Raw genomic sequence first — 27,178 nt, forward strand, 5'->3', positions numbered from 1 at the left:
GGCGCCCCACCGCTTCGGATATTTCCGTCGCTTGCCCACTTCGGCTCTTCTCGCTCGGCCTGCGCTGTGCGCCTGCGCAGCCGCCGCCGCTGCTGCCACCGCCCCTCGTTGCTTCCCGATAGGTCTTGATATTCGGACTTTTTCGGCTGGGCTCGGGTATTTCCGTTCGAGCAGGCAGTCCCGCGGTCATTTCCGGGGACGCTCGCCGATCCAGGCATGGGCGGTGCCGCCGCCATCTTTAAGTCGGGCAGATGCAGGTCATTTCTCTCGCCGTCCGCTTGTGCAGACCGCGGCGGGGGCGGGTCACACGAGGTCCTTGCCCCTGGAGGTCACAGAGGCAGAGTTACCACGGCGGACCAGAGCCAGGGCGAGACCATAGGCTTTGCCCAAAGAGTGCGGGGTCGAGCACCCTCGGTGTTCCATCGCAAACGCAACCCGCTCGCGGAGATTCTGGCTGAGGTAAACTAGCAAATAAAGCGTGTATTGTGCTAGAGAGTGGTAAGCACTTTGGGAGTTGACACGGGTGGACACTGGACAGGACGTGGGGCGGGGGCCCTCTCGGAGCCGTGGCCAGCCCCCACTCCAATCTCACGCCGTCCGGCGTGCCTCGGAGGGCGGCAGGAAGCGGCGCGGGGCCGTTGGGGGACTTCTGGCTGTCGCCACGGAAACCGTGGGGCGGGTGAGCTGCGCGGCAAGGGGCCGGTGGCCGGCGGCCGGGTGCGGCTGGCGCTCTGCGGCTCGGTCCTGCTGCGACCAAGGGCGGCTCCGGCTGCACGTCCCCTGCCGTCCGTGAGGCGACCTGCCGCCGCCGTCGCCCGGAGCCTCGTGGAAGAAGGAGTCATGGCGGTCCGGTTGGGCCGGGATGCTCACGGGCTCCTCTCGGGCGTCGACCCGGCCCAGGCTGGCGGTCCTCGCCCCGGGGGCGCCGCCTCCCTCCGCACTGGTGTCCATCGCGCCCCCGTCATCGCCCAGGGAGTCGCCTCCGTCTTTCCGGATCTGGGCTAGCCCCAGCCTCGTTAAGAGTCCCGCGCTGTGGGTTTTCGGGTACCATTGACGTCCCCGGGCCCCACGGGCTGATCCCAGCCGTGTCTCTTCAAACGCTCCCTCGTTAGGCCCTTCCAGTCTCCATACCACCATCCCAGACACCCCTTTCGTTCCTCCCTCTGTCCCGTTACCCCAGCCTCACATTCCCAGCGTCCTTTCTTGATTCCAGAGCTGAGTGCTGGAGAGGTGCCAGGATGAAGACGAGGACTCCGTAACATCAAACAGCTCAAGTTTGGGGCGGACGCTGCAACCATCCCAGCGTTCTTAGGCTTCAGACATGGCTGGGCATGGGACTCCGATGGCCCCTCCAGACTCCGTCTTCCTCTGTGCTCTTCCTATTTGTTGTTGTACAGGTCATCACCAGGTAAGGGTTGATGACCCTTCCGTTTCCACCCGAAGTCTCGGGGCTGTTGCCTGTTGGTCATCCTAAATCCGGTGTCCATCCTCAGGCCAGTTTCTGAGGCCCGTCAGTTGCAGGCCCATCTGAGGATTCATTCCCTGGAGAGGTGATGCCGCACTAGCCAAAGCTAGACTCTTGTGGTCTCCGACTTTATGGCTTTCCCACCGTCCAGTGGGGAAGACTTAACCGTGCAACAGAATGCTGGAAAAAGGGGGCGGTGGGGCCTGGACCAGGGAGGAGGGGATGGCTGAGCTGAGGCAGGGTTTTGGGTTGGAAGTGGTACACCTGTGTTTTCCTTGTTACTCTCATGGCAGAGGGGCACGGGTGGTTTGAGTGGTGAGGTGTCTGTACCCCTTGGGCCTGCATCCTCTTGGTAGGCAGCATGGGGCTCCGCATATTGAAGGTCCCAAGGGAAGCTGGGGCTGGCACCTGGTGGGACTGAGCAGCATGTGACCGGTGAAGAGTGAGGGTGGAAGTGCACCTGGGGTATTAGCATAGCCTCTGGGACCTGTCACTGAGAAGCTAGGATCTGTTTTGGAAAGGAGGGGCAGGAGCAGGCAGGGGAGGGAGGCCTAGTGCTGTGGGCCTCCATGCTGGAGATGGGTGGCTGGGATAGAGCAGTGCTGGGGGATGGAGACAGTTGGACAGATTTGGGGAGCTTGGGGTTGGGGGTACGAATAACTGGATGGACGTGGCATGGGGAAGATGTGCTTGGGAGCAGACAATATGGGCTCAGGTACAGATGATCCAGGGACAGGCTAGTTGGCACTGTTGTACTTCCCCAGATGACCAGTGCCTTAGGGGTTCCTCTCCTGGCTTCTTCCAGTGGTTCTGGCTGAGTGAGGCCAAGTGGTCATTCTGTCCAAGCCCTCAGCCCTGCTGATAGTATGGTAGCACTTGGGTTCACAATCCCCAGCCTGGCTTGCAGGGGTGTCCCCAGCCAACTGCCGAAATGGCCCTTTGTGGAGGGCTCTCACATCACCTCATGTTGCTTTCTTAGAGGACTGGTTCAGCAGGTGGGTCCGTGGACCTATGACTTTCGGCATGGGGCCCTGGCCTGATGTCTCCATACCTTTCGGGTGTGTTATAATTTTTCCTGTGTGTGATTTCAAGTTCTTAAGTAGTCTTATGTGTGCTGATCTCTCTTCATGTTCTTCAAACACCAAGATGATTGGAACACAAGAGTGAGCTTTCTTGTTCTCGTTTGATTATAAAATTTACACAGGATTTGAAAAAAAATCCATGTTACAGGATTTATAAAGTTCTTGTTATACTCAGCCTCACAGCACTAGCTACCTCAGTGTTTGTGTGCCTTCGTTAATCTGACTCCTAGCCTCCACCTAGGGACCCAGTGACTGCCTTCCTTCCCTCTGATTAGTATATCCCAGGTCAGGGTCCTCAGAGTTCCATTTGTAGTTGGAGAGGACAGGAAGTGTTGGCATAGGGCCCAGAGGACCTCCTCCCACCTCCCAACTGTGCCACTTGGCAGTGCCCCTACATGGGGAGCTGTTGACTTTGCCAGATGTAGATGCCAGAGTGGCCCTGGTCCTGGCTGGCGGTAGGCCAGGGGGGAGGTGGAGAGAGGGGTGGTGTAGGGGAAGGAGAGAGGCAGGGAACACACCTTCTCTGGGATGGCCATTGGAAGCTTCTGGCCGAGGCTGGCTGGCTTGTCTTTCCCTGATTTCAGGACCCCAGTGTTGTAGCAAAGTCCAACTGTATCCCTGGAAGAAGCTTGGACATATGAGCCTCAGAAGTTTGTTCTTAGAACTCCTCAGGCCAAGGGCAGGCTGACACCTGCCCAGAGTGGGGTTTAGGTCCCAAGCCAAATTCTGATGCATGAAGATCTTTTCTTTGGCACTGCTTTTCATCCCGCTTTTGGCACCCAGGGTACCCACCGCTTGGGGGCAGGGTGCTAGGTCAAGGGCCTGGACAATGGGATGGGAGAGAAAGATAACTAGGGCAAGAGGCAATGGCATGGGAAAAGTCTAGAGGGTTCCAGAGATGCCAGCTCAGACTGCAAGACACTGAAGCTGCACTGGCAGCATCTGTACTTTATGGAAGCTGCTGACAGCTGTGTTTCCTGTGACTTGCCACTGAACACATTCCTCATGGAGACCACCACCCAGTGTGGCAGAGCCCTTGGGGGTTGCACACCTGGCGAGGGTTGGCGGCACCTGTGGCCCATGGAATGTGAGTGATCACTAGAGGGCTAGGGAACTGGCCTGGGGCCTCCAGTGGACTTTGATTTCTGGACTGGTTGGGGTACAATCCTAAGGGGAACCTAACCTCAGCACCTGCTGGTAGTTAACATGCATGAAAGAATCTAGATTTCCAGATAAAACCTTCTAGCTTTTATGCCTAAAAAATGGCTTCCTAGGCTTAAAGTTTTACAGACACATCTCCAGCTCTGGCCTCCTGGGCACCACTTTGCTACTTCTACTGCACTCGATGACCTTGGCTGGCAGGGGAAAACGGAGCCAGTTCTCACCTGGCAGTTGGCTTGGCCCATGGCTGTGCGGGTTGAAGGCATCATGGGCAAACAGTACAGGAGCCATGGTACAGGCGGCACCCACAGACCTAGGGAGGTGCTGCTCGGAATCCATGGCGCTCTCACAGACTGCATGGTTGCGGAAGTGGTGGATCGGGGGTGGGGAGGCAGTGAATGGGCAGATTTCCAGACCCGCGTTCCGTCTACTGTTTATTGAGCACCTACCGGGAGCCAGGTCCTGGGTGGGCCCGTCTGTACCCAGACTTGATCACAGGCCTCACGACAACCCTGTGAGGTCAGTGTTCTGGGCGAACACACTCCCCTCCCCCCACAAAAGGCCAAAAGCCGAGATGCGAGAAGGGGGGGGGGGTACAGTGAGTGCCGATTACTCCGCACTGTGGACACGCTGGTGCTGGATGAGCTTAGTGCTCTGGTGGAAGCGGCGGCCACACTCCTGGCAGGCAAAGGGCTTCTCACGCCGGTGGGTGCGCAGGTGCTGCGTGAGCGTGGGCCGCTGGCGGAAGGCCTTGCCGCACTCGGGGCACGCGTAGGGCCGCTCGCCTGTGTGGATGCGCCGGTGCTGGGTGAGGTTGGCGTGCTGCCGGAAGCTCTGGCCGCAGTCGGGGCAGGCGAAGGGCCGCTCGCCTGTGTGGATACGCTGGTGCTCGGTGAGCCGCGAGACTTGCGTGAAGCCCAGGCCACACTCGCTGCAGTGGTAGGGTTTCTCTCCGGTGTGTGTCCGCTGGTGGCGCGTGAGCTTCAGACGCTGGCTGAAGCGCTGGCCGCACTCCGGACAGGCAAAGGGTTTCTCGCCTGTGTGCACGCGCAGGTGCTGCGTGAGCGTGGGCCGCTGGCGGAAGGCCTTGCCGCACTCGGCACAGGCGAAGGGCCGCTCGCCGGTGTGGATGCGCCGGTGCTGGGTGAGGTTGGAGCGCTGCCGGAAGCTCTGGCCGCACTCGGCGCAGGCGAAGGGCCGCTCGCCTGTGTGGATACGCTGGTGCTCGGTGAGCCGCGAGACTTGCGTGAAGCCCAGGCCACACTCGCTGCAGTGGTAGGGTTTCTCTCCAGTGTGTGTCCGCTTATGCCGGCCCAGAGATGAATTCTGGTTGAAGGCCCGCCCACAGTCCTGACATTCATAGGGTTTCTCTCCAGTGTGAATTCTCCGATGGACTGTAAGGTGTGTGCTATGGCAGAAAGACTTCCCACACTCAGCACATTTATAGGGCTTGTCTCCCGTGGAGTTGATGGCGCAGAAGATGCGAGCTTCGGCTGAAACTTCGGCCGCACTCGCTGCACACGAACGGCCGTTCTCCCGTGTGTATTTTCTGGTGCCTCAGCAGGTTGCTGCGTTGGCTGAACACCTTCCCACACACGTCGCAGCGGCCACCCCGCCCCACTCCAGGGCCTGTGCTGGGCCGGCCCCGGTCCCGACCCTGGTTCCTGGGCGCGCGCCAGCGGGCAGTGGCCAGTATGGGGCCCAGGAGCTGGCGGGGACCATCGTTCGTGGGGTTCTGCTCACCTCCAGGGACACTGGGGAGCACGAGTGCATGTGAGAAGCCACTTTCACGGGAAGGTGACCGGAGTCGGTCCGTGAGGCCAGCCATGCCGAGGTCCCAGGGGATGTGGAGGTGGCGGTTCACAGTGCCTGGGCCAGCAGAGACGCTGTCCATGTGGAGCGCAAAGCCTGCATTGCACAAGGGGATCCACTCACTCATACCAAGAGAACTGTGCCTGGACCCACTCCACCCCATGGTAAAGAAGGTGAACTAGAGGGACCTGAAACTAGCCAATAAGGCAGACAGAGGTGGCAGGGGCAAGGATTCTTTCTGTGCAGGCCTCCCAAAGGAGGCAACAATGGGACAAGAACCTAGCATGAGGAAGATTCAGAAGATGGGGACAAGCTTTTCAGGCCTGGCTTAAGTTTACAAAAATCACCTTTCTGGAAGGGCTGTAGGGCAGGTACGGCGCAGGTGGCCCTGCACTAGTGATGATAGTTTCTACAAATACACAGAAGTGGGTGGGTCTGAGGGAGGTTGGAAGTGGAGCCAACAGGAAAGGAACGGGCATGGGACGGGGGTACGTGGCAGAGCTTGGGTCTGATGTGCCTTGCTTGACATGTCCATGGGGCGTCTGAGGGACAGAGAATGCATGCAGGCTGTGGGGTGCAGGAGTTGGGGCTCAGTCTGCAGGGGAATGTGAATGTGGGTGCTCTGGCATACGCATGGCACACAGAGCCCTGGCCCTGTGTGTGATCAAATAAGAGTGGGTCGCTATGGAAAGAAGGAGCCGGTCCTAGCCGTGCTGCAGCACTCCAGCATCAGATGCTGTGTGAGGAAGGAGGTGTGAGCAAATGCAGCTGAGAAGCAGGGGCTAGAGAAAGAGGAAGGCTGAAGGAAGTTAAAGCAGGGAGACTTAAGAGAACAGTAAGGGCTTCAGTGGGTGACAGAAAATCCGTAAGTTGTCAATGAAAAGTCATAAATCATACTGCATCAAAGGAAGTCATCTGTGCCCAGCGCTCCAACCCCACCCAGCACCTTAGAGCCAAAAAATGAATGACAAGCAAATTTTCCAGAAGCAAAGGGCGAATTAAGCTTCTAAGTAAAGAGCTCCAATTAATCAACAAGACCTATGACCTGACAAACACAGGCAAAGGATATGAATGGGAGAGGAAATGTAACTAATGCTATATCCCATACAATATGCTGAGTTCACTCCTAATAAGAAACTGCCAATTAGAGCTGTACTCGACTACCATTTTCATGCCCTCCCTGGAGGGACTCAGGTGTTTGCATGCCTTGCTGGTGAGCATTTAATGGGAAGTCAGTGGGGCAAAATACATTAAAATGGCAAATTTCTCACACTTTGATCAGCAATTTCACTTTTATGCACTTCAACAGTTGTGTTCCCCACAGTCCAAAATGACCTATATACGAGGTTTCTCAGATTATCACTGAAAATCCGCCCAAAGGAATGTCAGTAAGAGCCTGGATGGACAAGTGTCTCCACGGTGAGCCACAGCGGGGCTCCACGTGGCTGTCCAGAGGCAAGGGTATTTGTTGCTATGCGAAGTGGGAAGATGCACAAAAAAATGTCAGGTGTGAAACATGGTGATTAGGCCTTCATGTGTGTTTTAAAGGGGAAAAAAGTATGTATTCGAATTTGTGTTTGCTATTTACGCACAAAAGCTTTTTGGAAGGACACACAAGAAGATGTTAATGTTGGCTGTTGGGGAACAAGACTATGTAACACGGGCAGGAGAGGGGCATTCTACTCTAAACTTCCTTGTGCCTTTTGAATTTTCTAACATGTGAATACAGTAGCTGTTCAAAATATTCAGAATATTATGATGAAAACACTGGCTGCCGAGATGGTTGGTTGGGGGTCAAGGAGAGCAGCCAGGCATCCTGAATGGAGAGATCAAGGTAACTGAAGGGAATGAGTGTTTGAAGCTGGCAGCTGTGGCTGTCAATGGAGAGAACAGGGCTGCAAAGAAGGAACCCACCAAGGAGTCTGAGGTGGCTGCCAGTGTGGCTGGAGAAAGCTGAAAGACTGGCGTTGTGCACCGAGAGAGAAGCAGGTCCAAGCTGGAGGCGGTGGTCGGCCACAAAGCACAAGGCCGAGCCTGGCCAGCCAGCTGAAGACTACAACAGCAGGTGGGGATGTGTCAGATCCTACTCCCTCAACTCCAACATGCAGAAATGACAACAGAACCTGAGAAAATTTTAAAAAATATTTGGGCAACTCCAAAGGAAGAAAGGACAGCTGCTGAGGTTCAGGAATCCAGAGCCTGTGCAGTGAGCTCTAAAGACCCTTGGGGTTTTGGCCTGGAGATTAAAGCCAGGCTCTGCCACAAAGCTTGGAGTTGACAACATGGGGTAGGTGAGTGCAGTCCCCTCACAGCCCTGGCCAGGAATAAGCTGCTTGCTTTTTGCTGGCTTCCAGAAGCATCTTCACTGAACATCCTGGGGCCCAGATGATCCTTCCACTTCAGGGTTATGATGGATCCTGTGGCAGCCTCTTACCTACCACTAGGCTCGTCCCATGTGGGGACAAAGAGGAGGCTCCTACAGCTACGAGGGGCAGACCGTCAACACTGCAGCCCGTTGGAGAATTCACACCTGAAGAAACCAAACTAGCCAGCCGGTTTGGAAAGGACACTAAAGTATGTCCAAATTCTCAAAGGATGGATCAGCATCCATGACACAAGGACATTATGAAAAAAGAAAGACTTAGAATCCTTACTGAAAAAAAACATAGCGAATGGGGACTTCTGGCTAACAATGGTATCTATTTAGCTTTGTTCCATCCTGAAACAACAGTAAAAACGACAAGTTTTTTGTTTCTTAGGGCATAAAATCCACAAAGATTAAAGAAGAGGAAAGGAGGGGCGCCTGGGTGGCTCAGTCGTTAAGCGTCTGCCTTCGGCTCAGGGCGTGATCCCAGCGTTCTGGGATGGAGCCCCACATCAGCCTCCTCTGCTGGGAGCCTGCTTCTTCCTCTCCCACTCCCCTGCTGTGTTCCCTCTCTCCCTGGCTGTCTTTCTCTCTGTCAAATAAATAAAATCTTAGAAAAAAAAAAAAAAAAGAAGAAGAAGAGGAAAGGAAACAAATGAAGCCCTGATATTGTCTATTCTGGCAAGCTGAGGGGCAAATGGCAACTGTGTAGCAGGTTGTAGCAGGCTGTAGAAGGTGACTACTAAGCCCGTAGGGAGGAAAATGGGGAAAAAAAAATAATCTGTTTGACTCCAAAGAAGACTGGAAAAGTTTGGGAGTTAGAGGTACCAGGTAGCTCTGGCCACAGAGGTGAAGGGGCAGGGTCACCAAGCACGCTGGGGAGGCTGTTCAGAACTACTGCATGGATCAGCCCTGGGCTCTGTCTGCACAGAATTCTGAGCAAATAGTGGGCACTGCTGTAACTCTGATTCCTGGATCTCTTCTCCCGTCCTGGCCAAAGGCTGGGTTGAGGGTAAGAGACCACACTGAGGAAGCAATATAGCCAACAGCCAAGTAATACACATTCCAGAAACAAGGGAACAAAACAATGGTGGGAAAGGAGGTCAGAGAAGCAATTCGAGCCAGTTTCCCATAATGGAGAGGTATGAACTTCAAACTGCAAGGGCTTACCAACGATGACGAAAAGCCTTTGACACTGAATTAGTAAAAAGAATTCTTCATGCAGCCCAACTAGCCTAATATAGAATGTTAGGTAAGTGTGTTTTAGAGATGTAGCATCTCAGAACTTTCCATCTCCCATACCAGAGTTCCCAGGAAGGTCCACCAGAACAAGGGAGTAAACCAAGAAAGAGAAGGGGTCCAGGGAGTGAGGAAGAAGAGGCAGAGAGACCAGATGATGGCGGACTGAGAGCAGTATAGCCGAGGTGGACAGCAGGGGGCCTCTGTCCTCCATCCTGTTTGATCCACGCCTTGCATCAAGGTCCCTCCTGCCCACCCACGGTCTACTAACCTGCTGTCCTTGCCAGATCCAGACCCTCCATCCCCTGCTGCCCAACCAGTAGGGCCAATCCAGAATCTGTGAGTCATCCAGGATGCCAGGGCTGGGAGAGGATGGGGGGATGGGGAATAGAGGCCCTGCTTTCAGGAGGTTTTACTGTGGTGGGGAGCAGCAGCTGGAGGGAACCTGAGGTCAGCAGAGGGCTTGATAGAAACCCCAACAGCCTAGTCCATGCCAGGGGAGAGCACAGGTTGTATGCTGCCAGAACCAGTCCACAGAATGGAGGAGCTTGGAGATGTTGGAGTGAGAGGGCAACCTGAGCAGGGCCAGGGGTGGGGTAGGTGAATGTGGTGCTGCCCATGCAGGGGGCCCAGCCCCACCATGCTGGGTCTCACTCACCTGAAGGGAAGATGCCCCCAGCTTCCTCCTGCCACAGGGCCCCAGGATGCTCCCTCCATGAAGGCCCCTCAAGCCCAGTCTCGCTGTGGGGAGAGGCCTGGTCCAGCACTATCTCACAGCCCTGAAACCATAGTGGTCACTGCTCGTCTATGTCCAGCTAGGCTCAGGGAGGGACCTTTCTGACCCCCACCCACTGAGGCTCCCCACCCAGGGAGGATGGCCTGTATGGGGCTCACCTGGGCCTCTTCAGGCAGGAGAGTGGAAGTGGCTTCCTGGGGATTGGCCAGAGACCCAGAATCCAGAAGCTCTGTAGAGGAAAGTTGGGGTCAGGTGGCCCAAGGGTGTCCCCACCCCACTGCCCTCCTCAGTCGTATGCCAGATGCTGGAATCCAGGCTTGGGGCTGGAGTAAGGCAGGCCCCCTGGGAGGCCATAGGAGAAGCTGTAGCAGGATGAGACAGGCTCAGGTCTGTGCTGTGCACCCCTGCATGAGCCCTGGGCAGGATGGCCAGTGAGAGTGGAGAGGAGCACTGCACTGGGGCCCATATAGGAATGATGGAGGGTGTGGGTGGCCAGCTCTGGCATCTGCCTGGAAGGAGTAAAATAGGGAGGGCCATGCCTCCCAGCACCCTGGGGTCCTCCCTCCACCACACCCACCTATAGCCAAGCCTGCTGCCTGCCCCCCAGAGACCAGCTATTGTCTCCCAATGGATCTCCTTGGGGAGTGAACCCCACGTGCCCCCCCACCCCGAAACCCCAACAGTCTACTCCATGCCAGGGGAGAACACAGAAACGTAGCTGTGACAGACTTGGCATGTGAGCAGTAGTGATGGCCACCGGCTAGGCAGGATGGGGGCGGACACCAGTGCTGCACAGGAGTAGTTCCATCCAGCAGGTGACCTTCAGGATGCGGAGGCCAGGCTCCTCTGGTCTACCCAATCAGGCTTTGGGCCATGCATGCCTTGCCCGCCCTCACCTGGGTCCTCTGTAACCGTGGGCTCCTCTTTCACCTGAAGGCCCAGTGGTGACTCTTGTGTGGCTTCAGACGGTGTCCTAGGCCCACGTTCTGGAGTCTGAGGCTTGGTTTGAAGGAGGGGCTGGAAGTTGGAGGGCTCCATCTTCTCTGATAGTACCTCCTGACCCTGCACTTGGACTGTGACCTGGGGAGGTGCCCCCCACCATTAGGGACTCATGCAGAGAGTTTGGCTGGGCACAAGCGGGGGGTTCATGGGCATCTACCCCATCACAAGACCCCAGGTCCTGACCCACTAGGTTCTCCAACGACCCACATCCCCACAGCACTGAGTCAGGAGTGAAGGGACCACCTACAGTTGCTCCCCCTTCTCTCCACCCGGCATCCCTTTCCATGTCCATGACTCCAGGCGATGTAGGGATGGGCCACTGAGGCTGGCCCTGGAAGCTTGTCTACTCTCACACAAGGTCTGTTGCAAGTGATCACTTCCAAACCACAAGGAACAGGGGTCCAGTCGAGCACGGCACTCCCCAGGGTGAGGCAGAGCTGGATACCATTCTAGCCTGGATCCTGGCTCAGGGCCACTGACTCACCCATCTCCGGGGGCCTCCTGGCTCCTGGCGCAGCCCCTCGACCAGGGCAGCAGCCTCCTCAGGGTTGCCTGGCCGCTGTCCCTCCACACGGGCCTGGATCTCAGGGGGCAATGCACACAGGAACTGCTCCAGCACCAGCAGCTCCAGCATCTGCTCCTTGGAGTGCACCTCTGGCCGCAGCCATTGGCGGCACAGCTCCCGGAGCTGGGCCAGGGCCTGGTGGGGACCCACTGCCTCCTCATAGTGGAAGTGTCGGAAACGATGGCGTGCAGCCTCTGGGCCGGGATCCCACGGGGCGGCCTCACCCTCCTCCTCAGAGTCCTCCAGCTTCACCATGACAGGTCCCTCCTCTTCCAAAGATGTGTGACCTGGGGAGCCTAGGGCTGCAGGCCTCATTGGAAAGACTGGGCTGGGTCTCCGAGGATAATGTCTTCCCCTAGGAGAGGAATAGGATGAGGCTACTGCGAGGACAGACCGTGGCAGCAAATGCTTATTGAGCGTCTACTGTATGGTTCGTTGTTCCATCTTCAGACCTGCACTGAGCGGAAGGGAGATAAGAAAACTGAGGCACAGAGAGGTGGTCACATGCCAGGCACTTGTGTCTCTGGTCTCTAGCTGGGACCTGCACATAGTCTCTGGCATTCCCCTGTTCCAAACACAGGGTGCATCTTAGGCATAGAAGGTATTCCTCCCCTAAATCCTGCTCTTCTACATGCACCATCCCATCCCTGCCCTGTGGCTCTCCCACTGCCAGGTAAATGACATTTGCAATGTTCACCGTGTGGGCATAAGCACCACTACAGCACGCCCCCCCCCCACACCCCCCAGAACACCAGCCCATCATTGCACCACCCACTGTCCCATCTCGTCTCTCAGACCATCACTTTCTCAGCTCGGTTCCACAGGACAGCCTCCCTCCACCTGTTCCCTACCCCCACAGATGGGCAAGGTCAACTCTGTGGCCAAGCCTTCAGGCAGCATTTCCCCCTCCCCCCATTCAGCCCCATCCTCTGAACGGGCCCAACTTGTCACACCATGTAATGCCCCACCATCTCTTCAGCTTCCTGATTTAGGCAGGGGTAGGAGGTGATGGGAGCTTCCAGGAGGCCCACAAAGGCCCCAAGACAACTGGACCAGGTGCCTGCAAGCAAGGTCGGAGATTCTGATCTTGCCTATTTGCTACGTAACCCTGGCAAGTTTCTGTGAACCTCAGTTTCCCCGTCTTTACCGTCCCCCATAAGTGGGGATGCCCTCCTTCCCCCGCCATTGCTGCTCCCTTTGCAGCTGGGAGTAATGTGCGGGCTTTGTGAAGAAATCTGAGTTTATTAAGTGAGTAGATTTCGATTTCCAGGGCCGCCGGATCCCGTGGGTCAAACTTCCGTTCCTCAAGGTTCCAAGCCAACCTGCAACTCTGGGAGAAAGTTGGACCATTTTTAAGCCAGCCAGCCACTGCGCAGCTTCCTGAACTACATTTACCAGAAATCTTGGCGGGCAACTCCCACTTTAGAGAGTCCCCGCCCCCCCGCCGCTCCGCCCCCGGCAGGTCCAGTGTCGCCATGGCAACCAGGGGGCGGGGCTCCTAGACCCTGTTGCTCTGGCAATGCAGGGACCGAAGAGCATCGCGCGACAGCGCCCGGCTCGCCGAGGAGTGCCTAGGTCCCTCCTCCGCGCTCCGGGTCCCGCTGGGTAGCCGGAATCCAAGAGTCCGCGGCCGCCGCCCGGGTCCCCGCCCAAGCCTTCCTCGTTCAGAGGTCCCCGCCCTCACCTTCACGCTCAGCGGGCCGCTCCGCGCTCCTACGCATGCGCACTCGCCGACGGCCCCCTCCCCGGACGGACCATGTCTCCCAGAATGCTCCACGCATCAGCCCGAGTGCCACCTTGCCCTTCCCCCACCCTCGCCTCCTTTTCCACCCTCCACCCGGTCCCCCCGGGGTAGCGTCGTTCCAACGATCAGATCACACGCCAGGCCGCCTCTTCCCGCGCTCCCCGCCTCAGATCCAGGCGTCCATGCCCCGCCGACGTGCGCAAGCTTCTCAGGGGGCAACGGACGGCAGCGCCGCCTTCCCAACCGCGCATGCCCCCCACCACGTTTTCCTCAATTCTTTATGGACGTTCCAGGGATTAGCAGGGTTCTGCACCAATCACCGCTCTCGCTAGGACGCCGTCAGCCTACGTCTCCATGGCAACGTTTTTGCAGAAAAAGGGGACAAGTCTTCCACCGCCCGCCCTGCAAATTGCAAAGAGGCTCGGCCCTATGCCTTCTGGGAAGTGTAGTCGGCTGGGTCATCTGTGTGCGCTAGTGCCGCGCCACGTTCCTTTGTGTTGGAGAGCGGTAGGCGGGCCTACGAGTCTCCATGGTAACCGGTTGGGCCGACCCTTCCGTCTCCAGCGCAAGCCTGGGGACCCAGTGTGCGTCTGAGAGGCGATGGGGAAGGTGGGGTAGGGCTTGGGGAACCGACCGGGGCAGGGAAGCCGAGCGACACAGTGAGGAGAGACCGACACAAAGACTTAGGGGCAGAGAGAGGCCCAGAGCCTGTGAGGCTGCCCACGAGGGGCAGAGAGAGATTTGAGGAGGGACAGTGAAGTAACTGAACAGATACAGAGACCGAGACACCGACAGGAAGAAAGTCAACAGGAAGGGATTTCTACTCTCAGAGACCTAGACAATGTGGTAAGAAGCCAGAGGATCAGAATCAGGCCCGGGTAGACAGTGTCAGAAAAGTTAGCAAGGAGGAGGGAGATCAGGAAAGGATGAATACGAAAGGAGAGACAAAGAGGGACAGGGAAAATAGATTCACAAAGACAAGCAGTGCAGATACCGAGATTCAAGAGACAGACAAGGGATACAGGCATACAGAGGCAAGGGGAGAGAAAGGGGCAGCAATTTGAGATACGGCAAAGATGCAGAGTTTTCAAAGACCCGGAGAAGGGTGACAGCAAGAAGAGAGACAGTGGGAGGCAGACTTCTTAGAAAAACTTACCCAAAATTTGACAGTAGGACAAAAAAGATGATTGGGAGCCCTCTCTGCGTTTCCTAGCATTGTCTACCAAGCCAGCTCCAGCTCGTCTGACTCCCTAAAACGAAGTAACTCTCTCTTAACTACCTTCTGATCAGAACCCAGGCTGCAAACGCTTGGGGTTAGAGCTGTATCACCCCTAGGACACGGGACAAGAACTGAGACTCCCGGGCCCGCTGCCCCTCAGGGCACTAATTCGACTTTGGGCTTTTATTTTAGTATTCCTTGTTTCTGTCACCCTTTCTGTTCTTTCTCTCTCATCTTCCCGGAACCACCTATGTCATCGGGCTAGTTCCCTCCACGAGGTAAATAACTCTTTGACACGCCCTCATTGCGTTTATTTTTAACTTAAAAAATATATTTGACAGTCTGAGCAGAGTTCATTCTCCAGGATGGGGGACAAACCGAGAGAAGGAGAAAACAGACCGCGCCGGAAATGGAAGGAAGCAGGGAGGAGGATGGAAAGACACAGACAGACAGTCGCCGGCGGGAAAAACTCGAGAGAAGCGACGCAGAAAACCCGCTTCGGGCAGGGGCGGCCTCCGGCGCCCTCGGCTGGACTCCCTGCGCAGCGTCCTCGCGGCCGAACTACAGCTTCCGGCGGGCCTGCGAGCGCCGGGCGCAGGGTGTAGAGCGCCGACGGGGGCGGACCCCACGAGGGCTCCGCGTCTCGGGAGCACCGGCGATCTTCAGCCTCCGCCCAGAACATGGAGCCTGAGCGCGGCCGCCTCCGCGAAGAGGCCCTGTGAGGCAGGAGATGGGCAAGAGCCGCAGCCCCACCGGCTCCGCGGAAGCAGCCCTCCGGCGTCGCGCTGCGGAGGTGAGGGCGGGCGACCGGCCGTCCGCGCGGGGGCCCGGGCTCCGGGGGCGGGGGCGGGGGCGCCGTTGCTCTTGGTCCCCCACGGCGGCAACGGAACGGAGAGGCCGCTGCGCGCTCAGTCGGGACGAGCGCGAGTGGGCCAATCGGAGCTTCCGGCGGCCCCGCGGCTGTCTGGGAATTGTAGTCTCACTGGGACGAGCCCTGTGTCCCGCCCGCACACTGGGCAGCGAGCCTCCCCGGGCGGCGCGCTTGGGGACTCTCTCTCGAGGGTGGGAGGGAGGGAATGAATGAATGAACATATGGGTGAATTAATTTTAAATTGTCGATGAGCAGAGGAAGGCGTGAATGTTGGAGAAAGAACAGCGGCGCGTGAGTGGTTCAGAATTCGGGGACGGCTTGGAGGCAAGAGGAGCCTTTCCCATGCCCACCCACCTTTCCCTGCCTCCCAGGCTTGAGGGTCCTGTGGCCTGTGCCACCTTGTTTCAAGCATGAGCAGCCCATGAATCCTTGAAGGTATTGATGTGATACCGATAGGTGCCATCGCTGCTGCAAAAACAGACCTTCACTCATTTGTCCGTGCGTTCACAGGCAGTCCTTCAATTAAAAAAATATATTTATTTATTTATTTATTTATTTATTTGTTTATTTATTTACTTATTTTTACTGTTTAATCAGGTGCTACTTTCACATGGTTCAAAATGCAATAGGGACAAGGTGAGAAACCTGCCTCCCACCGCTGTACTTCATTTAATAATTTCATCAGCAAGTGACTACTGGATGCACTATTCCGTGGGCCTAGGGCCATGAGAGAGCTCAGCAGACCCAGATCCTGCCCTCAGGCAGCTTGTGACAGATGTATAATAAAACGTAGGTGAGGAGGGCCTTTTTGATTACATTTGAGCAGAGATCTGTAGGAGAGGGAACAAGCCACGCAGATAACGGGGAAGAGCCTGGGCCCTGGGCTGAAGGAAACAGGAGCACCCTTAGTCTGCCCCAAGGACGCGAGTAGGAGTGAGCAAAGTAAAGGAGGAGGCTTTGAAGTGCTTTGCGAATCTGGTGAGGATTGTGGCTTTCACTCAGAGCTGGGAGAGCCCTGAACAGAGTGGGGATAGGATCGTAGTGCTTGCTGAATCTTTGTGGCTGCCATGTGGAGAACCACCTTCCTCCTCTATTCCCAGGTGCTCTTTGGGGTGGCATGAATTAGGTCGGTTTCCTCCTGCGTTAGTTTCCTGACTGCTGTAATATATTACTGAAAAATGAGTGGTTTAAAATAACACAAATACCTTGGAGTCTTGGAGGTCAGAAATCTGAGATGGGTCTCAGTGGTCTAAACTCAAGGTATCAGCCGGGCTGGTACCTTCTGGAGGCTCTAGGCTCTCTGGCACACCTTCTGAGTGAAATCTTTTGCCTTCTTTTGCAAGGACCCCTCTCATTACATTTAGGGCCCATTTGAATAAACCAGGATAATCTCCCTATTTCAAGAATATTAACTTAATCACACCCACAATGTCCCTTTTGCCATATAAGGTAATTTATTCTTAGGGATTGGGATGTGGACGTCTTTAGGAGCCATTATTCAGCAACCCACACTGATGTTTGATGTCTTTGGGTGGGAAGCGTGGAAATGGGTAGCTCATTTGCTCATCAGTGTGTGGGAGGTGGGTTTCTAGACTGTCTCGTGGTTGCAAGAGGTTTACTGGGGGAAGAGAGCAAAGTCTCCTAGCAGACTTCTCTTGATTTCATAAGCTAAAACTAAGTGACATGCTTCTCTAGATGCAAAGAATGCTTCGAAGTGGGCGTGCAGTGTTTTTAGCAGTAGGCAAAGAAGGGACGGGACATGCTTCTGAGGCAGTGGTTAGCAGGGCTGGGTGCTCTGTGTCAGAGCATGGGAAGGCCAGCTGGTGGTCGGGACTTCCATGTACTTACACATTAATGCCCGTGTGTCCTTGTCTTACAGGCAGAGGCAGGTATGGCAGGAGAGGCCAAGAGGCTGTCCTTGTGGGCACCCTGGTAGCTACCGTGGAAAGGCACTGGGGAGAGAGCTCATCAAGGTGCGTGGCTCAGGGAGGCGGAATGAAGACAACTCCCCGGCTGCAAGTGTCGGGGAAGGCACCCCTTGGTGGGATTGGCCTCCGCCACAGTGCCAAGCGGGACCGAAAGTCCATCACCCTACAGGTGAAGTTAGAGGTGCTTCGGAGGTTTGAGGAAGGTGAGAAGCTGACTCAGATTGCCCGGGCCCTGGGGCTGGCGACCTCTACTGTCGCTTCGATCCGTGTCAACAAGGACAAGATCCGGGCCAATTCTCAGGCGGCCACACCTGTCAGCGCCACGCAGCTGACCCGCTGCCGGGGTGTGGTGATGGGCCACATGGAACGCTTGCTGAGCCTCTGGATTGAGGAGCAAAAGCGGCAGAACCTGCCCATCAGCACGCTGCTCATCCAGGACAAGGCTCGCCGGCTCTTTGTGCAGCTGCAGCATGAGCAGGGTAATGGCACTCAGGCTGAGACCTTTGGGGCCAGTAACGGCTGGTTTNNCCGATTCAAGGCCCGCCACAATGTGCTGTTGACAGACGAACCATCTGTGGCTGACACCCAGGCTGCTGCCCACTACCCCCCGGTGCTGCGCACCATTCTGGAGGAGGGCTGCTACTCGCCACGCCAAGTCTTCAACGTGGATGAGACGGGCCTGTTCTGGAAGCGGCTCCCGGAGCGCATGCTGCTGGCACTGGAAGGGGCGGCTGGGCCTGGCCTCAAGGCCTCTAAGGACCACCTGACCCTGCTGCTTGGTGGCAATGCAGCTGGTGATTTCAAACTGAAGCCTCTGCTGGTGTACCCCTCGGAGAACCCGCGTGCCCTCAAGGGCTGCTCCAAGGCCAGCCTTCCTGTGGTCTGGCGCTCTAACCGCAATGACTGGCTGACACCCAGCATCTTCCAGGAGTGGTTTACTGGCTGCTTCTGCCCTGCCGTGGAGAGCTACTGTGCAAGCCACGGCCTCCCACACCGTGCCCTGTTGCTCTTGGACGGCGCGCCCTGCCACCCTGCTCACCTAGGTGGCCTCTCAGCCCACGTGCGAGTTGAGTTCCTGCCCAAGAACACATCGGCCCTAATCCAGCCTATGAACCAAGGTGTCATTGCCACATTCAAGGCCTACTACCTGCGCCGCACACTCGGCCAGCTGGTCCAGGAGACGGCTGGTGAAGACCGGCCCTCTGTGCGGGAGTTCTGGCGCAGCTATACCGTTGTCACTGCTGTGGACAACATCGCTGAAGCCTGGGCAGAGCTGCAGCCTGCCACCATGAACAGTGCCTGGAGGAAGCTCTGGCCCGAGTGCGTCCCTGCTGGCACGCCAGAGCCTGACGCCGTGCCTCAGCTCCGCCGCAGCATTGTTGCACTGGCCAGCCGTGTGGGCCTTGGAGACGCAGCGGAGGCTGATGTCGCCAACCTCCTGCAGGCCCACGGGGAGCCCTCACCCCACGACATCCCCCAGGATGCAGAGGATGGGGACATCAGTGGCTCCAGGTTGCCGTGGGAGGCAGGGAAAGGCTTGGTCTCCCGAAAACCAGAGCCAGATTTCACGGAGGCTGTGGTGGCTGCGGGGACTGAGGAAGCTGATGTGGGTGCTCTGAGCCCCGAGCACCTGGCCCAGGCCCTGACTCACTTTGCTGCTGGTTTACGGGTCCTCATGGAGAATGATCCAAACCGGGAGCGCAGCCTACGGGTGTCCCGGGGTGTCCACTGTGCCCTTGCCCGCCTCCGGGAGCTGCACCGGGAAAGGAGGCGACGGGCTCGGGCAGCTGCATCCTCAGGAGGGCCCGTGGCAGTGGCAAGGGATTTGGCAGGAAAGCTGCCCTTTCCCCAAGTGGGGCCCATAGAGGGTGGGGAAGTGCCTAAGGGCACAGGTCATGAAGGTCAGACCTCTGGGTGTCCTGTATGATTTGGAGCTTGGGCTTGACCTCACATGATCTCTCTCATGATGTTTTGTTTCTGGAGGTCAGATACTGCTACTTCTCTCCAAGGGTTCTCATATCTCATGCTCTATGGTCTTTGTATGGTGACACACAGCTCAGGCTTGGGGAACAGAAGGGTAGTGTTCTCTGATTGGAAGATGAATTGCAGGGGCCAGGAGTGCCCACCTATGACCGGGACACATCCTGTAGTATGGTCATTGCCCAGCACAGCCAGGGCAGGTTTCCTTGTGGTGGGGAGCCAGAACTGAGACCTGCCTCTCCCATTTTCCAAACCCGACCTCTTACTCCCTCCACCATTGTGACCCTTCCTTGCCAACTTTAGATGAGGGTTTCCTGCTCTCGCCATGTCCTTTGTCAATTTCCATGCCATCCTCACCTCTTTTGGCTTCCATGGCCCCTGTTGACCCGGGTCTCTGGTAACTTCCCTGTGCCTGGGCACTTTGATTCACTGTGGATTTTGATACCAGGGATCACTTCCTTCGTTTGGAGATGTTTTCTTCCCTGGGTTTCTGTGCTAGTTGTCTTGGCTTCCCTCCAGCCTTTGAGGTTGAGCCTTTTGTGACTGTGATGGTCTCCTAGTTCTGGTGCTCTTTGGAAAATACCATCCACTCCTAAGAGCTGCGATCACCTTAGGGTTAACTCCCAGTGCCCTGGCTCTAGCCCAGCCTCTCCCTGAGTTAGATCCAAAGCTCTGATTCTGATGGACAACCCCCTCCCCCCCCCAGTCTTATTATCTCCCCTAATTCCAGTTTGTTTTTCTGTTCCCCACACTGTAACAACAGGCATCATGGGGTGTCCACCTGACTGCAGAAACACCACTTGGGTCACCAAAACACAGATAGTCAGCAAGGGAAGGTGTTCTTATGCTCCGGCTGGATGAGCCACAGGTGGTGGGACAGGGATGTCTGGGCTTTTGGACTCCTTTCAGCACAGGTGTGCACGCAACACACACACACACACACACACGCGCGCGCGTGCGCGCCAAGAAATAAAAATGGGAGAAAGGATTCCTGTTACTTCTGTCCCAGCTAACACTGCATTGATGGGCTTGCTGTCAACATATCACAGGGGCCAGGGCGGGACTTGAAGGGCCAGCCTTACTGGGAGAAAGGTCAGACGAGGCCCTGTGCTTGCTTTCCTGGGGAGAAGGGTAAGAGGGATGACAGAGAAAGGAAGCTTTTTTTTAGGATTCTGGTGAGAGACTGGATTAATTGCACAACTTATGAGCAGTTGTAATGTGCCAGGTGTTGAGGAGACCAGGATGAGTGAGACTGACCTCAGGAGCTGCCAGTCCAGAGGTTGTTACGTTCTATGTGACAAGGCTATGACAGGCGACTCAGGAGGGACCCCCACCTAGCCAGGGACAGACGACCGGACATGATAGGTAGGCTTTTTGGGGGAGTGGTGTCTCAGCCTGCAGGGACCTTGCTGACAGTCAGGAAACCCATCATTTCAAGACACCACACGTTACAGAGGGGCTCGACAGAGGCAGCCCCGTGTGGTGGGGTGGTTGGTGAAACCCCAAGGACCGGGATGAAGGGGCATCCTCGGTGCGGGCTGAGTGTGGTACGGCAGCGGAAGGAGGCAGGTGAGCAGGTGGGAGTCTTGGAGGCCCAATTTGCCTGGGTAGAAGGAGCGGTTACGTGAGCAGCCGCTACGAGGTCATGGGGACATCCTGCCGGGCCCGTCTGGCTCCAGGGCTTGTTTCTTCAGGCGCCCGGCCATCAACAAAGGCGCAGCGGGGAGCCCTGGATTCGTTCACCTAGCAATTTTTCCCAGGCCCCTGAGCATTTCAGGGAGGCCCGGCGCTGGATCAGAGAAGCCCGGTGTCTCCCAACGCGCTGGGGACCACATTCGCCAGAGAGCCTCGCCAACAGACGCTGTCTTCGGCTCTTTTCACGTCGGGCGTGGACCGTCGCCATAGAGACGCAGAAGCACCCGACACCTGCTTCCGCCATCTCTTGGCGCGTGTGCGTGGACTGTCGAGCGCGGGCGGGGGGGCGCACGCGAGGGGAAGGGCGCAGGCGCCGGAAGCGGGCCGCGGCGGCGCCGGAAGCTCTCCGTCCTCAATGCCCTGGGTGGTGGGTCGCTGTCCTTGCGTGGTGGAGCTGGGCCGTGTGGCTCCCGGGGGCGGTGAGTCGGCCGCCATGCAGCCAGAAGCGTCGGAAGGGCCCGGGCTAGGGTGTGCAGCCTGGCGGAGGGCGGCAGGGGAGTTGGTGCAGAGACGCATCCCGGTTGGTCCTGGAGGAGAGGCGGCTCGGGGACTTCTGGAATGCCGAGTGTGGCGCGGGCAGGTCCTGACCCGGAAGTGGTTCTGGGCTGAGCTCGGCTCTCCGCGCTCCTCCGGATTCTGCCCGACGATGGGCGCTGTTACCCTCCGAATCCGAATTTCCTGGGCCCCCTTCAGCGGTTCCCTTTTACATGCATCACCCACCCAGCTCCTTCAAAACCGTCCTCCCTTCCTCTGAGGAGTCTCTGGATTTCCACAGCCCAGGCCTGGGTTCCCTCTTCGCTCCCACGACACGTGCGTCCGTCCATGAAGCGAGTGCTCCGGGAGGCCGCGCTCCGCTCGCGGGGATAGAATCCGGACCCTGACAGCCGAACGCTCTGCAGGATTGCCCTGAGCTGATTCCGCCGCCCAGAATGTTCTCTCCTGCAGCCATCCCCGCCTCAGGGCGCCTGGCAGTGAGGAGCCTGTGGTTGGGTATGGGGGGATGGAGCTGCCCAGGTATGGGGAACCCTGACCCACCCTTTAAAAACATGCGCTGGCAGGGAAAACAGTCTTTATTAACTCTTTTAAAGTTGCAGTGGTAACAAATCGCCGTTAACAAAAAAAAATCAGACAGTATGTAGAGATTTAGAAAAGAAAACACGGACGTCCTCCTCCGGTTACCCTCCCCAGATTTCGCCTGTTGGGAGTCTGTTTCTCAGGACCCATTTCTGAACATTCCTACCCGTAGCTCCTGTACACTCACACACACACACACACAGGTTTGCTTTAAATGTTGCTGGAAAGGTTAACATTACTGGGATCATGTTGTGTGAGGAGGGCCACGGATTACTTCCTTGTTTAACATTGTAGAGCGGACATCTCTCCTTGTCACTTTTTGACCTTGGCTCTGAGGTTTGAGCTGAGCCTCTCAGGCTCTGTAGGAGTCGGCCATGGGGGAAGGAAGGCCTTCCAGTGTAGGAGTCAGCTATTGCTATCCCTGTGCCTGGCCCATGCTGGCTGCACCGCGGCTGTCCCTAGCTTCCATCTTGCCCTTCCGTCTGTCCCCCACAACACTCTTCCTGGTGCAGGATGCAGGTTGCATCCTTCACTTGCTCAGACCCTCCCTGGGCACTGACCCTCTGCTAGTTCCCACCTGCTTGCCTGCTCGTGGGGTTCTCTCATTTCACTGAAACCTGGTATGTCCATGCCCCCTATCCTCAGGAACAGCTCTCCTACCTTTAGCCAGTCTGGCATGAGCTATTGTAAACTTCCGCAGGGGTGGGTTCACTCTTAACCAGATTCCCAGTGCCAGGTGTTCTCTTGAGGACACAGATGGGGAGGTTGAGACTGGAGGTATCCTCTACCAGGTTGCCAGCCGGCCGGACTTGGGGACAGTTTCCCTAGCAGCAAGTGGCCTTCAGGGTATGGGTGACTGGAGGGGCGTGCGTGATCTATGGCCCTAACTGGGTGGGCATTTGTCCCAGGAAGACAGTGTGTGGCCTGAGTGAGCACAGTGGAGGCCAACTTCCCAAAGTCTTGCCATGGCAGCCGACCCAGCACCCCTCACTCAGGAAGAGCTCATGATCATCACGATGGAGGAAGATGAGGCTGCCCCATGGGATCCTGAACCCCTCTCCAAACCTCAGCCCTCAACCCTGCTGTCCAGGCTCTGTAGGGACCCCAGCAGCCCTTTGGCAGCTGCCGCTATGAAGAGGCAGCAGGGCCCCAAGAGGCCCTAGCCAGGCTGCGAGAGCTGTGCTGCCGGTGGCTGAGGCCCGAAGCACACTCCAAGGAGTAGATGATGGACCTGTTAGTGCTGGAGCAGTTCCTGGGTGTGCTGCCACCTGACACCCAGGTCTGGGTGCAGTCCCAGCACCCTGGGAGTGGTGAGGAGGCTGTGGTGCTGGTGGAGGACCTTGCTCAGATGATGCAGGAGACTGGTGAGCCACAGGGGCCCAGGGGCTGGTTGGGATGGCTGGGGAATGCAGAAGGGGACACAACCCATGACTCTGGCCTAGTGTTCTCATTGCTGTAAATAAGACTCAGAAGCTGCACCATGATTGGAGCATTTTTCTAGTCTGCGAGCTCCCCAGAGATGTGAGCTCGACATTGGCATGACGTTTCACCTTCTCAGGGTGTGCTGGGCCTCCCTTCTCTTCCTTTTTTACTTTCTCACAAGATCACTGAATGCATGCCATGTTCCAGGCCTTATATGTCAAGCAGGGAAGGGAACAAGCAAGGTTTCTGCCCTGTCGGAGCTTAGTCTGTTTGGAGAGTTGGATAGTGAGGCCACCAGTCACGATTAGGGTGTCGTCCTCTCTTGGGGGGGGTGGGGACACAAGGAGGTGAGCACAGAGGTTGGCCTGGCCAGAGATGGCTTCGCATTTCCTGCCATGTGACATCTTCTTCTTAGGCCAGATGTGTGCCTATGTGCCTGTGAGAAGGGGATAACCATGAAACAGGAAGGAGAGGTGGTTGGTTAGGATGCCATCGTTCATCCTGGCATTTGGTCACGCATTTGCTCCCACATAGTGATGCGGTGCCTTTTGCTTTCTTGGTTCTCTGTATCAAGAAGTAGAAATCATAGCAATTAAAAACAAAACCAGCTTTACTAAGTTATAATTTACATACCAAAAAAGTGTACAGTCCCTGGGTTTAGTATATTTATAGGATTGTACAACCATTACTGTTGCCTAATACCGTAACGTAAACATCTCCAAAGAAACTCTGCCCATTAGAAGTCACTCTCCATTCTTCTCCTCCTAATGCCCTGGCGACCATAAAACAGAGATAATTACATACCTCAACATAGATGAACACTGAAAACATGACACTCATGAAAGAAGTAAGTCACAAAAAGCCACCTGCATGATTCCTTTCAATGAAATGTCCAGAATAAGCAAACCCATAGAGACACAAAGATTTTAATTTCTCTTGGTTATTTACCTAGGAGTGGAATTGCTGGGTCATATGGTGAGGCTGTTTGACCTTTTGAGGAATGGTAACACATCACTCGTTTTAACGGAGGGAATTTTAGTGTAAATCATTTAACCAGTTATTGGAGGAGGAGAAAAGTGTAGAAAGAACTGTAAGGTGTCATGGCAGTAAGGACTGCAGGGAATATTATCTACTAGAGCTATGGGAACAAAGGGAAGAGGTTGGAATTAAGACAATTAGACACTGAAAGGAGGGTGTGAGACCCAGACCCCTGAGGAGAGGCCACTGCCGGGTGGTGCTGGGGTGTCTGAGGGGGACGTGATGAATCTGGTTCTGCACGTGTTGGAAATGCTGCAAACTGGATTCAGTTACCGCTAAGGAAAACCCAGACCTGGGTGGATAATGTAGGACTTTTCGCTTAGGCATGAACGTGAGGTGCAGGTGAGGCATTTTGGAGGCACGTGTCTGTAGTCCTTGTGGGGTGTTGGATTATAGTACTGTGCTCTTTTCTAAGCTTGCTGCCAGTGTTCCGAGGTAGGCTGTCTCCTGACCAACATCCAATGTTTGCCGCCTCCTTTGAGGTCTTTTAGTTCTAGTTCTCCGCTTTCCGCTGAATGGGTGCTTAGGTGATGGACACTATAGAGAGATTTTGCAGGGCACCCGGCTGGCTCAGTCGGAAGAGCATGTGACTTTTGAAACCGGGGTCACGAGTTGGAGCCCCATGTTGGCTGTAGAGATGACTAAAGAAAGAATAAATAAACTTAAAAAAAAAAAAAGCGATTTGGCACATAACATTGCGGATGTTGGAACGGCAGCCTTCTAGTCCCCGAATGGACTCAGGCCTGGTACTCATGTGGATCTTGTGGGATGTGTATGGTTATGTCCATTCATCCTTGAAATCACATGGATTCAAGTTTGCCACCGTTCACATGTACATGAACACTCCTGCCTTTGCCCCATGCCCTTTCCTGATCTGGGCCTGTTGCTGGCCCCTCCAGTGGCCCCACATGAGAGAGGGTAGAGGGTCTGGCCCTTGGTTTCTCTGGGTGCCCTCGGAGATGATTGCTGTGATTCTGTCAGGAAGTTCAGAAGCCAGATGTCTCAAACTTTTTCCTTGGCTGTCACTGTCAAGGTGTGTGCGGTGGTCCCTAAGACCACCCTTAGTCTTAATGATTTGCTGGAAGGAGTCACAGAATTCAACAAGGCTGTTATACTCATGATTATAGTTGATTACAGTGAAAAGATACATATTAAAATCAGCAATGGAAAAAGGTGCATAGTCTGGGAGATAGTGGCCATGAGCTTCCACATGTCCTTTCCCAGGGTAGTCATGTGGACACTGCTTAATTCTCACAGCAATGATATGTGACACTGCAGCAACCAGAGATGTTTACCTGAGTTCTGGTGGGCAGGGTTTTTATTGAGGGTCAGTCACATAAGCATGGAGCATACTGACTTTAGTTACTTAATCTCAACTCCTCCCAGAGGTCACATTGGCACAGTGTGGCCCGGGGTCACCACTATAAGTCACGTTGTTAGCATGAACTGCCTGGTTTGGCCCAAGTCCTTAGGTAAACAAAGACACCTTTCTTTCTTTTTCTTCCTTCCTTCCTCCCTCCCTCCCTCCCTCCCTCTTTCTTTCTCTTTCTTTCTTTCTTTCTTTCTTTCTTTCTTTCTTTCACTTAAACGAGGTCTTTCATCCATTTGGAGTTTATCTTTGTGTATGGTGTGAGAGAGTGGTCAAGTTTCATTCTTTTGCATGTAGCTGTCCAATTTTCCCAGCACCATTTATTGAAGAGACTGTCTTTTTCCCACCGGATGTTTTTTCCTGCTTTATCAAAGATTAGTTGCCCAAAGAGCTGACCAGGCGCCCCTGGGTTCTCTATTCTGTTCCATTGGTCTATGTGTCTGTTTTTGTACCAGTACCATGCTGTCTTTGTGATCACAGCTTTGTAGTACAGCTCGAAATCCGGCATTGTGATGCCCCCAGCTTTGTTTTTCCTTTTCAACAGTTCCTTGGCGATTTGGGGCCTTTTCTGGTTCCATACAAATTTAAGGACTATTTGTTCCAGTTCCTTGAAAAATGTCATCGGTATTTTGATCGGGATAGCATTGAAAGTGTAGATTGCTCTGGGTAGCATGGACATTTTAACTATGTTAATTCTTCCAATCCATGAGCATGGAATATTTTCCAGATCCATATTCTTATGATCAAGGTCCTTCATAACTGCCTCCTCCATGTACTCTTTGAGGTTGGTCAAATCCATAATGATTCCTGTAACAGGATCAGTCTTATAATTGTGCCCATAGTCATTTGGATTGTTGCATTTCCCAAACAGTTTCAGATTTTCTTCGTTACTCAGAGATTTGCTGGAGAGCCGATGGGTTGCACTGAGGGAGACAAGGTGGGACAGCTATGCCCAGTGGCCAACGGCGACCGCATTGATTGCCTTGCTTCCAACCTCGAAGAAACTTTAAAGCAGTATTTACTTTCTCTCCTTTTATTATGATTTTGCTTTGTACTCTTAAATTGGTACCTTCAACTTGTATTTTAAAAGTATTATGGGGGCACCTGGGTGGCTAAGTTGGTTAAGTGTCTGCCTTTGGCTTGGGTTGTGATCCTGGGGTCCTGGGATCAAGCCCCACATCAGGCTCCATAGTTACGTGGCCATATTTTCAGTAATGAAAGCTGTAGAGGTAGAGATAAATGCTGATTACAACCTTAAATTAGACCAGGGAATAAGGTTTAATGTCGCATACAAAATCAGAATACTGTTTATTTTTTTTATTTTTTAAAAGATTTTGTTTATTTATTTGAGAGAGAGCTTAGAGAGCGCACAGAGGGAGAATGAGAGGGAGAAGCAGACTCTGCTGAGCAG

At 55.3% G+C, this 27,178-nt stretch overlaps 2 protein-coding genes across 3 annotated transcripts; one reads left to right on the forward strand and one right to left on the reverse strand.

Annotated features, from left to right (window-relative positions):
* Positions 1–4,125: 4,125 nt before the first annotated feature.
* Positions 4,126–13,077, reverse strand: MZF1 (myeloid zinc finger 1). The gene is given in 7 exon segments (XM_008706450.2): positions 4,126–5,170; positions 5,172–5,616; positions 9,783–9,903; positions 10,019–10,089; positions 10,757–10,940; positions 11,347–11,782; positions 12,575–13,077. Coding segments are annotated over 7 exon segments (2,313 nt in total). The 5' UTR covers positions 12,778–13,077; the 3' UTR covers positions 4,126–4,317.
* A 45-nt stretch (positions 13,078–13,122) lies between these two features.
* On the forward strand, positions 13,123–20,157 carry LOC103677282 (tigger transposable element-derived protein 1-like). 2 transcript variants are annotated; one of them, XM_040632777.1, is made up of 3 exons: positions 13,123–14,668; positions 14,755–15,183; positions 17,141–20,157. In XM_040632777.1, exon 3 carries the CDS (start codon positions 17,257–17,259, stop codon positions 19,114–19,116), a length of 1,860 nt encoding a protein of 619 aa, XP_040488711.1. In that variant the 5' UTR covers positions 13,123–14,668; positions 14,755–15,183; positions 17,141–17,256; the 3' UTR covers positions 19,117–20,157. The 2 variants fall into 2 exon arrangements, with proteins under 2 accessions (XP_040488711.1, XP_040488710.1); XM_040632776.1 differs by lacking the exon at positions 13,123–14,668 and having other exon boundaries at positions 14,675–15,183.
* Positions 20,158–27,178: the final 7,021 nt, after the last annotated feature.

Source organism: Ursus maritimus, unplaced genomic scaffold (assembly GCF_017311325.1).
Source record: "Ursus maritimus isolate PB19 unplaced genomic scaffold, ASM1731132v1 scaffold_19, whole genome shotgun sequence".
Lineage (NCBI taxonomy): Eukaryota > Metazoa > Chordata > Mammalia > Carnivora > Ursidae > Ursus > Ursus maritimus.